Source organism: Thamnophis sirtalis, unplaced genomic scaffold (genome assembly GCF_051295495.1).
Source record: "Thamnophis sirtalis isolate CommonGarterSnake01/CBP01778 unplaced genomic scaffold, rThaSir2_p1.2 scaffold_9, whole genome shotgun sequence".
Lineage (NCBI taxonomy): Eukaryota > Metazoa > Chordata > Lepidosauria > Squamata > Natricidae > Thamnophis > Thamnophis sirtalis.
The window spans coordinates 43,614,305-43,627,484 of record NW_028261389.1 but is presented as its reverse complement, the minus strand read 5'-3'; the positions used below and the strand labels follow the sequence as shown (position 1 = coordinate 43,627,484).

At 42.5% G+C, this 13,180-nt stretch overlaps 1 protein-coding gene across 1 annotated transcript in view; it reads left to right on the top strand.

The window, feature by feature from the left end:
- The window catches only part of ZDHHC17 (zDHHC palmitoyltransferase 17), a 65,351-nt gene that overhangs the window by 29,641 nt on the left and 22,530 nt on the right, over positions 1-13,180 (top strand). Inside the window, exons 8-9 of the mRNA XM_087723417.1 lie at positions 6,077-6,202; positions 6,504-6,646. Coding sequence (XP_087579543.1) covers positions 6,077-6,202; positions 6,504-6,646 — 269 coding nt within the window. The remainder of the gene's footprint in view (positions 1-6,076; positions 6,203-6,503; positions 6,647-13,180) is intronic.

The window sequence follows — 13,180 nt, the reverse complement described above, 5'->3', positions numbered from 1 at the left end:
CAGGGCATTTTTGACTTTAATGATCGCATTGATAGATTTTCTTCATTATGATCTGTCTCATATTCACTGAGTCCATCCACCATGCTGCTGGTTATCTGTTCTCTTTCCTTCCACCTTTCCCAGCATTCAAGCTTTTTTCTAGGAAGCTAGGTCTTCACATAATTTGGCATAAGTAGGATAATTTGAGCCTGGTCATTTGTACCTTGAGTGAGAACTCTGCATTGATTTGTTTGCTGATACATTTGTTTGTTTTCTTGGCTGTCTCCAGTATTCTCAGGAGTCTTCTTCAGCATCAGAGTTAAAAAGCATCAATACTCTTCGTATCCTGCTTCTTCAAAGTCGATCCTTAAAGGCAAAAGTCATCCACCATATTGTCATTACTAATTCTAAGACTAATTATTCTACACGTTGTCATTTGTTTAGTTTTCTTTATATTTATGTATTTATTTATTTATTTTACTTTGCTCCTTAACATTTATCACTAAAGCTTGCAAATTCTTCGTATTTTTCATTACCAGAATAGTGTAATGCAGGTTATTGATATTCCTCCTTTACCAACTTGGAGCCAATGTTTCACTATGTTCTGTTCATGCTGTGGTTTCCTGACCCGTATATAGTTTTCTAATGAGGTGTTCTGAAATGCACATTTTTTCTAATCATGTTCCACAGCTTGATGTGATGGTCACAGTCAAAAGCATTTCTGTAACCAACAGTGACTTCTTTTGGATATTCCTTGATTTCTCAATTATTCTACATCAACTACAATTTCTCATATACCTGGCCTTTCTAAAGTCAGCTTGAGCATCTGGCATCTCTTTTTTCACATAGGGCTCTAATCTCCATTGGATGATCCTATTATTTTGCTTTATCCAAATGATACATTAACTAGAAGGTTCACATATAAATCAAAGGGCACATTTCTTAGTAAGCTATTAATTAGAAATAAAGTAATTCTTGCAAAAGGATATTCATATAGCTTACAAGGTTTTCCATCTTACATCTCTTTCTCATAGTAAAGATCTGAAAGCCACTTGAAAATCAAATGAAATCTTTATTATGATCATAGACCAGCATGGAATGCTATTTGTTTCTTTGCAGACAGATTGATTGTGTTCACAGTTATTGAACTGCAGGTGTGTCAAACTCACAATGATGCATGGTCATATGATGTATTGCAACTTTTTTCCCCTTTGCTGAATTGGGAGTGGGCCTGGCCAGCCCTGTGGGCCACCACTTTGAAATCCCTGTTGTACCAGATTAGTCAAATTTCAAGCCCTTTTGATTTGATCTTGCATATTCTAGTAATTGCTGCATTTCTATTTCCTGTTAAATGGGTCAGGACTGTTAAAACTAACACTGGCTTTGGTAGATCAATCCTACCTGTTGAGCTAACTTATTTATCATCTGGTTGATTATCATCTATTATCATCATTTGATTCTGTTTAAAAAAGTAGTCTTTAAGTTACAAGTTTTCAAAGTTACATCATTGCTGAAAAAATGGACTTATGACTGACCTTTGAAGTTCTGGCCAACTCTACGTCCTGTGGTCATTGATTGCAAGCAAGGTTTACAGCTCACAATTATGATATTGGAGTGAGCTGTGTCACATGATCGTTAGCAAGGAATGTTGGAAGTCATTCTAATAAGTCACGCCTGCTGCTTTTCCCCCCCAAAGAGCCCCCTGCTGCCAACCCATTACCTGTAGTGCTTGACTGTGGCATTCTTCCTGTACTCTTTGCCTGGCCATTGCTTTCCACTTAACAGCCATGCGGGTCCTGGGGTTACAATAGCATCCAGGATTGCCATCACTAACTGATGTGGTCATGTGGCATCACACTTTAAGATGACATAGCTTATTGACAGCAATCCCAGTCCCAATTGCTGTCATAACCATATTGAAACAAGGCATTAGTAACTTGCCTGATAGTGGAGGTAACTGTAATCATCATGGTAATCCTCAACTCATAGGGTAACAACTCTTCGCTCATAGCACTGAGAACAATCAAGCACCTAGACTCAACAGTATATTACAGTATATCAGCTCTAGCCTAGTGTCTCAGACATTAAATACTTAGAGTTGTATTTTCATTGTAGATATCAGTGAAGAATGAGATCTCATAAAAAGTAATTAATTGTCTACTGCAACACAGAGAGCTTGTAGATCTATATCCTCTAAATTATAAACTACTGCCATTTCAATTTAACAGATATTTACTTGGTCTCTTCGTAGCCTTAAGTAGTTGAGACACATTATATATCTTTCTGGAACCATTCGCTCCAGTCCTGCCAGCCTCAATCATTATGAAAGTCTGATTCCCAGATTATTCCAGTTAATGGAGAAGGGGCTCTGATTATTCAAGATATGGATGTGACTGCTAAATATTATTTCATTTAAAGCTGTATGTTTGCTTTGTGATACTGTGCCTTTTTTCTTTTTGTAAAGCTACAAGTTTCCATTTTTAGGGAAAGAGCCATGGGGCAAAAATTGTTTGTCTTATACTTTAGAAAGTGAAAGGAAAACAAGGACTAAAATAATTCATGTTATGGCAGAGATGCCTCTGTGTGAGCATAAGGTAGTTGTTATTGTCTTGTTTATGGTTACCACTAATCTTTCTTTCATTTTCTCATTTTCTCAGTTCTGAATAATTAATAATTCTATTATAATTGATAATGTTTTAAACAACCCACCATTCTTACTACTTATTTTTCTGAGATCTGAACATCCTGGCATAAAAATAAGACTGAGTTATAACTTCATATTACAAAATCTTGAATCCATTCTTTCTTTTGTTTTTAAAAACCATACGTTTGCATATAAGTAGCCAATTCACAGAGACAATTCTTTGGTCATTCAGAATTCAGTCTGTAAATTACTTTTTATTTTACATGAAATTTAAATCAGATTTTCATCTGTGTCTTTGCATGGCAGAGTTTTTCCACCTGAAAAACATAGTACTGTATCTTAGTCAGCTTCTGGTCAGAATGCTCATAATATACAAAATCTTTGCTCTTTCCACATGTGATTTTAATTTACTCCCAACTATACCAAGAGACAGTTCGTGTTTAAAGCACCAGACCAGGAAGCAGGAAACCGTAAATTCAAGTCCTGCCTTAGTCATGAAAGCCAGTTGAATGAACTTGGGCCAATCACTCTCTCTCTCAGTCAGCGCACCACATAAGGTGGTTGTTATGGAAAAAATAGGAGGAGAAAGATGTGTTGAATATATTCAGCACTTTGAGTTATTTGTAAACATAATAAAGGCAGGATACAAATAAATAAATAGATAGTTACTTTTAACTGGATAGGTGAGAAAGAGATCAATTATTTTAACCCTTCCATAATGTATTTGTGATTCAGATTAAGAGTTCTGCCTGGAAACTGGGACTTTATGCTTTCTTTTTCCTACTTAACCTGGCTCTCTTAACATGCTTCCAAATGCATGGTTCTGATATTAAAACTGAGGTAGAAAAGAAAAACTGCAATTCAGACTGTTGTATTTTAGTACATAAAAAAGAGTACTAGTATTTCCTGATGCTCTAGAAGTTCATAGATTATTTATTTCTGCTTCTTACTCTAACATTTTCTCTAACTAAAATAAAGTAGCAAGACATTGAACTGTCCTTTCTATAGTCTGTACTTTCTAGTAGGCTAGTTGGGAATCATCTACCACATTTGTATAAAACTTCATCCTCCAGTGAACAAATTTTGGGGGTAAGTTGTTGCAGTGTTCTAGTTTGTCTTCAGGGACCAAAGCAATTAAGCAGCCTTAAATTATTATTATATTTGAATGGTCTGAAATTGTATTAGGTAGAACTACAATGAAAAGGTGAACCAGAGAGAGTTTGGTTTTGTCCAACCTGGCATATCCAGATTATGTAGGTGTTGATTTCCTTGAAGCATGTGATGTTTCAAGGGAGGGGTAAACTCCCAATATCTTGAAAGTTTGCTGAAGTACTTTTTAAATGAATAGTGGAAATGCAAAGAAACTCCTCCTAAGAACTATAAAATACTGTGAGCTGATTTTTATTTCTGTTGCTGTCCCTCATGATGATTTGTTGCCTAAGATTTTGATACTACTACCCAGGGCTTTTGTGTTCAAATCCTACCAATAGAAATTAACTACCTACTTCTCTGTATATCTAGTTTCTATTGATGCTGGGGTACATATGTGTAATCCTTGCAATTTTTACTTTGTTTCAAAGGATTTATACCTTTTCGGGGTAAATTTCAGTTTCTGGTACCTGTTTCATTTTTTTTTAGGCGGGGGCCAAACGATAGAGGATTCAACCATTTTTCAAGCTTCCATGAATATTTGTTTAGGAGGGAGTTACCTTCAGTAGAAGAGAGGAGGAGTGCAAAACTGGAGCTGAAGGTACCTTCAGTTGGTTGTCCTTTGCCTCCTCTGTTCCATAAGAACCTTTCTTTCTTTAGGTGTAAATGAGGTCTACTGATTTGTCCTAAGTCTCTGATAGAAAACTGTGTTGCAGGTTTATTTTAATTTTCTAAGCATTGGAAGGATTTCTGTATTTATAAAGAGATTGCCACAATCTCAAAACATTTTGTTACGTTGTGCAAAATTTATGAGACTTGCAGATTAAAGTGATCAGGACCTATTATTAATGTAGTGTATCTCAGAAGAAGGATGAAAATTATTCATTATTAATTTTATTTCTTAGATCTGTTATAGCAATGATTTTGAAAACTAAAACATTTTTTATAGTTTAAATTTCATACTAATAGTAGCAGGTAGTCTTTAATTTACAACTGGTCATTTAGCGACTCTTCGAAGTTACAACAGATCCCCCAAAGCTACTTACAACATGTTATGATGGCTGCAAGCCCCATCCTCTGCTGTCATGTGATTGTATTTAGGGTGCTTGACAGAATTTATAAGTGTTTTTTCAGGTTTCCGGCATTTACTTCTAGTCTCTGGCAAAAAGCTCCTTGAATGAAATTGATTTGCTTACTGTTTGCGGCATTTATTTAACCACTGCATTCGCTTAATGATTGCTGCAAAAATATCAAAAAAATCAGGTCCAGTCATGTGATGCCTTGATGTACAACTTCAACAAATTACAACCATAATTCTAAACTCAATTAGAGTTATAAGTCAAGAACTATCTGTAAATAATGAAAAACTCCCAATTGCTCAGTTGTTGGATTAATCTTTATAAAATGCCCATAGAGAGAGAAATCGGTAATCTTTATGCAGTAAAATACATAGAACCTGCTGGTAGAATCTAGGTGTGCAAAAGCATATATCAGCACTAGCACATATATTTAGTGAAAAATGTGAACATTTGGTGGGAGCAAATTGATGGGTAGAACTTTATTACATCCCTTATAATGATGCTTAAAACATGTTAATCTCCAATTGATTTGCAGTCAATCTATTGCAGAGGTCTGGGGGCAGGATCCGACCCATGGGTTTCTTAGATCTGGCCTGCAGGGCTGTCCTAGAAACAGCAAAGGGCCGGCCTATGGTGCCTCTGGCAATAAAAATTGAGCTTGGGAGGACTGCATGCAGTTCTCCCAGGCTCTGTTTTTGGCTGCGACAGTCTCCTGCCTCCCTGCCAGCAAAAAGGGAGCCCACGGCCCCCTGAGCTCCGTTTTCACTGGCAGAGGGCAGCAGGAGGCCGTCACAGTTGAAAATGGAGCTCGGGAGCCTGTTTTCACTGGCAGAGCGCGCAGACCACTATAGACATCCGCGAAACAAGAAACATCAAGCTGGCCACAACCACATGGGCCCCTGAGGTCAAATACAACCCTGATAGGGCCCTCGATGAAATCAAGTTTGACACCGCTTATCTAATGTATAGATAAACATTTACGTGAGATATTGATAATACACAAATATGTTAGATAAATCCTGTTAGCTGATGAAATTGTCTTTTTCTTTGCCTCTGCTGCTTGTTAATATGTGGAAGAGAGCCTCGTGTTCCAGACTAGTGAACTACATAATATAATGAACTGATTTAATATTTATAACACTTTTAAATAATATTTTAAATGAAATTGTTACATATTTTCCACTTTTAATCTAACATTATTTTAAATCTTTTTATATTTTAATAGGGAGAATCACCACTTGATTTAGCAAAGCAAAGAAAAAATGTTTGGATGATAAATCATCTACAGGAGGCAAGGCAAGCAAAAGGTTATGACAATCCATCTTTTCTCAGGAAGCTGAGGGCTGATAAGGTGAGAACTATATTTAAAAATCAATAAACTTTGGTTTTGTTGACATGTAATTTCTTGAGATGATGTCAAGAGGTACTTGAAATCTTGAGCTTTTGCATCTTTTAAATTGACTTTCTAAAAAATAACTTTTCCTACTGGGGAGAAGTGACTGACCATACCTGGGCCTCATATATTTCACTGAACATTGTTCTTCTTTGATCTTTTAAAATTAAAGTTACTGTGAAATATTTGAGTAAAAATTATATTTTTGTAGTGCTTCATTTAAAAAAATAGAATAATTAATATTTACTATTTTTTGTAGGAATTTCGTCAGAAGGTGATGCTAGGAACACCATTCCTAGTTATTTGGCTGGTTGGATTTATAGCAGATCTTGATATTGATTCTTGGCTAATCAAAGGACTAATGTATGGTGGTGTTTGGGCTATGGTTCAATTTCTTTCCAAGTAGGTACCCTCAAAAGTTGATTTGCTTATTATGTAATATACTGTCAAATACATTAAGATGCTAGTTTCATTCTTTCTTTATACATTAATATTAAGCACAGATAATGAAACATGGAAAATATTAAATGTCTTATGTAAGGAAATGTGCTGTTATGTTCTTATATCCTAACGTCTTCTCATTTTGCTCATGTTAAATGCTACAAGTGGCATTCATAATGTAGCTTTCAGTGGGAGATTTACCAGTTCAATCAATATATCAATCATTATTCCATCTTGCAGTAAATTGGACTTCGAGAAGGCAGAGGTGGAAATGTTACCGGCGGGGGCGCCAGTGCGCTCTTCGGCAGCTTCACTGCAGGAGGCAGGCCCACGAAGTAACTCTGTAGCTTCTGCCTCTTGCCAGCTCATCAGCATACCAGCTCCGCTTGCATTGCGGGAGGCTTCAGACCAGTGCCTTTGCCTTTCAGCCACCGCCCTAGGCACCAGCCATTTGAGGCGACTGCCACACTTGGGCCTAAAACCGCCACAGCCACTGCACTGCCGCCGCCATCGCTAGCCCTCAACGCTCCACATTTGCCACCAGCTGCTCTTGCCGGTGTAGGAACGCCGCAGCCATTTGCCACCAACATTCGGAGAGGCCTCACTGCCCTGCCTAAGAGCCAAGGTGGCGCAGTGGTTAAATGCAGCACTGCAGGCTACTGCTAGATCAGCAGGTCAGCGGTTCAAATCTCACCGGCTCAGGGTTGACTCAGCCTTCCATCCTTCCGAGGTGGGTAAAATGAGGACCCAGATTGTTGGGGGCAATATGCTGACTCTCTGTAAACCGCTTAGAGAGGCCTGAAAGGCCTATGAAGCGGTATATAAGTCTACTGCTATTGCTATTGCCTGGCCCCAAGAGACTCATATTACCTCAGGGGTCAGTTTGTTTGGGCAGCAAAATTTTTGGTGGCCATTTTGGGGCATCAACGGTCCGTAAGTATAGGCCATGGCTTCGGTTTCTAGCCAGGATCCCCCTGTGCCCTCAGTATCTCCTATGTCTCCAAGTCCTATAGCAGGCCCATCCGGCACCAGGGCCTCTAAGAGAAAAGCAGCCCCAGAGACATCTCCCACTGGGCGCCCTGCCAAGGCTCCAAAATCGATCCCCACTCGTACGACCTCATCTGGGGAAGCTAATAAGACCACGTTCCCCAAGGAAGGCCAAGGAGAAATCCAAGCACATGGCGTCCTCTCACCCTTTACAGTCTCAAAGGGTCGCTGAGACTAATCCCCCAGCTGAATTGTCATCAGATTCTGAGGAGAAATTGTCACCTGCTGCTTCCCCTATTCAACCTGAGGACGCTAGGGGTCTGGAGGAGCTAAAAATCAGTGAGGAGGGGTCTGGGAATGATAGGAGTCTTATTCCTGAACCAGACCTCTTGCCTCAATTTTTTTTCATTTTTTTTCATTTTATTAAGATTTATAGGCCGCCCTTTTCCCTGAGGGGACTCAGGGCGGCTTACAATCACAGGGAAGGGGGTGCAATATCAAGACAAACAATATGTGAACAAAAGAAAGAAAATAATAAAACACAACTTGCATTCAACAGTCAACACTCGGGCGGGTAAATTGGGAACCTATCCCCAGGCCTGATGGGAGAGCCAGGTCTTGAGGGCTGTGCGGAAGGTCTGGATGGTGGTGAGGGTACGGATCTCAAGACACTGGGAGCCCTCCATTCTGGTCTCACCCCTGTATCCTGGATATGGCAACCATTATTTCAGATGCCATTGAACGAGGCATTGCAGCAAGCCTCCAACATAAATCTTTTTCCCATTCTACTCCACGTAGGACTTCCTCTGGTTCCAGCAGGCAACACAGAGACAGAGAGAGTTCCGCATCTTTGTCATGCGAGGTTCCTAGCTCGTCTACCCAGTCGGTGTTTGGAGAGGAGGAACGTCCTATTAGAAATTTGGATCTGTCGGAAGATGACTGTCTGCCTCCAGACCCACCTACCTTTGTGGGCCTATTTAAACCTCCTGTTTTTCGCTCTCTCCTCTTTAAGGTTAAGAAGATAGCGGGTATGCCGGCTCCCAAATCATCCCAGGGAGCTGATCCTGACAAGACGGACACCACGGACCCCCTCTTTGCCCAACCCAAGGTGGAGAAAGACGTGATACCCTCACCCAAGCTATTCCTTGATGTTGTCTAAAACCAATGGGTATCTTCAGGTACAGTCCCTCTTCTAAACACCCTGGACAAACATCTCTACAATGTGGGACAAGAGCTCTCCAAGGCACTCAAGGTACCTTCTATTGATCACCCCTGAGGATGCACTTCGTCCTGAGGACAAAAGGCCCGAACAAACACTCGTTAAAGGGCATCAAGCCTCGGCATGGGCTATCCGTGCTTTGACCTCGGCCTCATTCTTCAGCAGGGCCACTCTCCTTTGATTGAGGCAGCTCCAGAAGAGAATATTCCCTAGGGATTCCAAGGCTCGCAGAGACATTAATAAATTGAAAGCAGACTTGGAGTATGCAGCAGATGCGGCCCACTTCATATCTAAGTCCATTGCATCCTCAATTACCACGCGCCATCTCCTGTGTTAAAACAATGGCAGGCGGATGCGAGGGCTAAGTGGAGACTTGCCTCCTCAGCATATTCCACTAATCTCTTATTCGGCCCTCCCTTAGAACCTCTGCTAGTCGAATCTAAGGATAAATGGAAAGTCAATCTGCCTCAAAAAAGCCGGAAGGGCAGGGTCAGTCATTTTATTGCAAGCCGCCCTTTCGAGGACAGGACGGGGTTTTTGCAAACTCCCATCAACAACATCAGGATGCTCCTAGACAGGGACCTTTCTTCTCAGACAGATCAGACAGAAGTGGATAACGATTCCCCCCTAGGAAATCATTCCGAGGGAACTCCAGTTGCCCCTTCAAGAGACAGAAATGACTGCCTAGAGTCTCTGTCCAGCGGCCTTTGCAGATCTTTGGGACAAGATCACCAACGACGCATGGGTCAGGTCCACCATCAGATTTGGCCTATCCCTGGGCCTGCTCTCCAGTCCCCCGAACCACTTTGTCACATGCCTGGTCTCCAGGGACTCTCTCAAGCGCCACCTAGTGGAGCAGGCTATTTAGCACCTGTTCCACATTCGGGCCATTTAACCTGTGCCTCCAGGCTAAGCGGGACAAGGGTTTTACTCTCATTTCTTTATCGTGCCAAAGTCTTCAGGGGCATGGAAAGCGATCCTCGACCTCAGATTTCTCAACTGTTTCATCAGATACAGGAAGTTCAAAGTGCACTCTCTTCTGTTCATCTTGGAGAGTATTCGCAAAACGACCTTCTCGCCTCGGTGGACTTTACAGAGGCTTACCTCCATGTCCCCATCCACAAGAATTACAGAAGGTTCCTGCGGTTTGTTTATGCAAGCAACCGTTTTCAATACAGGGCCCTTCCCTTCGGGCTGTCATGCCCCCCAAGAGTATACACCAAACTGCTAGCAGTAGTAGCGGCCCATCTTCGAGCCAGACCTATAAGGATCTTGTGCTATCTAAATGACATTTTGTTGCTGTCCAGATTGCACAATCAGACTCTCCAGGACCTCCACACCACCATTCTAGTGCTTCAGGACCAGGCCTTCTCCATAAATCGAGACAAAAGTAATCTAGTGCCCACCTCTCATCTTGTACTCCTGGGACTCAGCCTCTGGAACCTGGCCAACACAGTGAAGAGCAAGCAACAGGTTCCACTGATCCAACTTTCTCAATTACTGGGGAAGATGGTCTCGTGTTTCTCCATCGTTCCGTGAGCACGTCTCCACAGTCGCTGCCTCCAGTGGTTCCTGTTGCCATATCAGAAGACCAACAGCAGCTGCTTCTCTGTAAAAGTAAGGATGACTCAAGAAGTGGTCAAATCGCTGGAGTGATGGGTATCCCCGGCCATTGCCCAAGGGTCTCTCTTCAGGGAACCCTAGAGTCTCACTCTCACGACCGACACCAGCCTGAGCGGGTGGGGTGCTCACCTCAACTCTCAGGTGGCCCAGGGTCTGTGATCCCACTCCGACCAAACTTACAGCATAAATTGGTTGGAATTGAGGGCAATCCATCTCTCCCTTCTTCACTTTCGGTCCTCCATGCGCAACACCCAGGTACTGATTCTCACAGACAATATGACCGTAAAGGCGCATGTCAATTGTCAAGGGTGGATGAAGGCCATCTCCCTCATGGAGTCAGCCTTTCACCTGGGCTTTGGGCAGAAACCAACCTGCTCTCCCTCCACACAGAACATATTTCAGGCACAGAGAACACACAGGGGGACTGGTTGAGTCGCACCCTGATTGACCCAGTGGAATGGAGCCTGAACCATCGCATCTTCATGCAGCTGACCAGAATGTATGGATTTCCAGTACTAGACCTCTTTGCCACATAGTCCAACAATCAGCTGTCACATGTTACACGACACCAGGGTCAGAAGGGACAGATGCACTCAGTGCAGATGGCTCCTCGGGCTTCTATATGCCTTCCCTCCCTTCCCATTGATCCAGAGGATCATATGCAAGATGTTAGAGGAGGTGGAACTTGCTCACCACTGGCTGCGCCGGTCATGGTTCACGGACTTGGTGAACTTATCAGTGGGTCCATTATGGCGACTCCCCATGTCAAAATCACTTCTCCATCAGGGGTCAATTCATCACCCCGACCTTAAATGGTTGTGGCTAACCACCTGGAGATTGAGCGGGTGACCTTAACAGCTGCAAAACTCTCCAGCAAGGTTATTCGGACAATCCAGACGTCTCAATGCTCCCCCACTAATAGGATTTACAACGCCACTTGGCTGACCTTTGTCACCTGGTGCAATCAACGGGACATTGTTCCTCTCAGAGCATCCATCACCAATGTCCTAGAATTCTTATAACTTGGACTTGATAAGGCACTCTCACCAAACATGCTCAGATGTCACGTAGTGGCCCTCTCTTCAGTCCTCACCCTCCGTCCTTCCAAACCGCTCTCCTTGCACCCACACGTATGCCGCTTCCTTAGGGGAGCGACTAACCTCAGCCCTCCTGTTACCCATAGATTCCCTACTCTTGCCAAAGTCTTTGACTTTGTCACCAAACCTCTCTTTGAACCCTTGGGGTCCATCTCGTTCCAACATCTCACGCTGAAGGTGGCCTTTCTAGTCACCGTCACCTCAGTGACGCATGTTTCGGAATTGGGAGCACTTTCCATCAGGGACGATCTATGCGTGTTTCACTCAGATAGGGTCATTCTCCGGCTGCACCCCACATTCATCCCCAAGGTAAACTCGGCTTTCCATAGATCACAAGAATTGATTCTGCCAAATTTCTGCCCCAATCCAACTCACAGCCTCGAACGAAAGTGGCATACCCGGGACGTGCCCCGTGCCCTTAAGGTTTATATCAACAGGACTGCTGAATTCTGACAATCTGAGGCTCTTTTTTTTCCTTTCACGCGACCAATAAGGCCTCATCTTCAATCATAGGGCTCTGGATCAGATCCTCCATTGCCAAGGCATACCAACTCATCACTTGGCTCCACCATAAAACATCACAGCTCACTCAACACGCAGTGTAGCAACCTCAGCAGCTTGGGCAACACAGGCCTCGGTAGAAGAAATCTGCAGGGCAGCCACATAGACTACACCATTTCCATTCATCCGCCACTACAAGCTAGACAAGTACGCATCAGCGGACGCGGCCTTTGGAAGATGAGTCCTACAACAAGTCCTTCCCACACAGGACACCTAGGTCTACGCACAGTCCTACCCGTGGACAGGCCTAGCTTTGGTATGTCCCATGTATGGCTGCTGTCTCTACCAACTTTGGAGGATGGGTTTTGTTGCTTATCTGATACGCCCTTTCTCAGGATGGTGGAGACAGCAGCCATCCCCACCTGAATGCTTCGTGTGAACCTAATTCTATATGTGGTCAATAGGAGAGATGAGCATACAATATCTATCACATTCAGCACAGCAGTCTAATACTCAACTTTGTCAAAAGCCGGAGGAGCTACCTCAGGTGCTATGATGTCACAATTTATAGACTCAGTCCTATTGGATACTGACAGAGTTAACCCATGCATGGCTGCTGTCTCCACCATCCTGAGAAAGGGGGTATCAGGTAAGCACCAACGCCCATTCTCTTTTCTTAGTATTCTTCTTTCTCTTACTTTTTCATTGATCATTTTAGAAAGAGAGAACGTGTGAAATTTTTGTGTGTGTGCAAATTGACATAACATTTGTAAGCTTTACTGAACAAATGTTTAAAAATTCATCCAGATGGTTGCTGGTGTTGATATATTTGCTGGACAAATTAATCATAACACTGTTAATTCCGAGCATCAGTCATGGTAGAGTCTAGTTTTGAAATTGCCTTAATTGATACATCATGTGAAGATCGCAGGCTGAACAGATGCAATTTCTGAATCAATCAGTTGTGAACCTGGCAAGCATTTATCAAATTGTGTGTGTGTGTGTGTGTGTGTGTGTGTGTGTGTGTGTGTATGTATGCTGGTCTTGTATTCGGATCTTTTCCTGTGT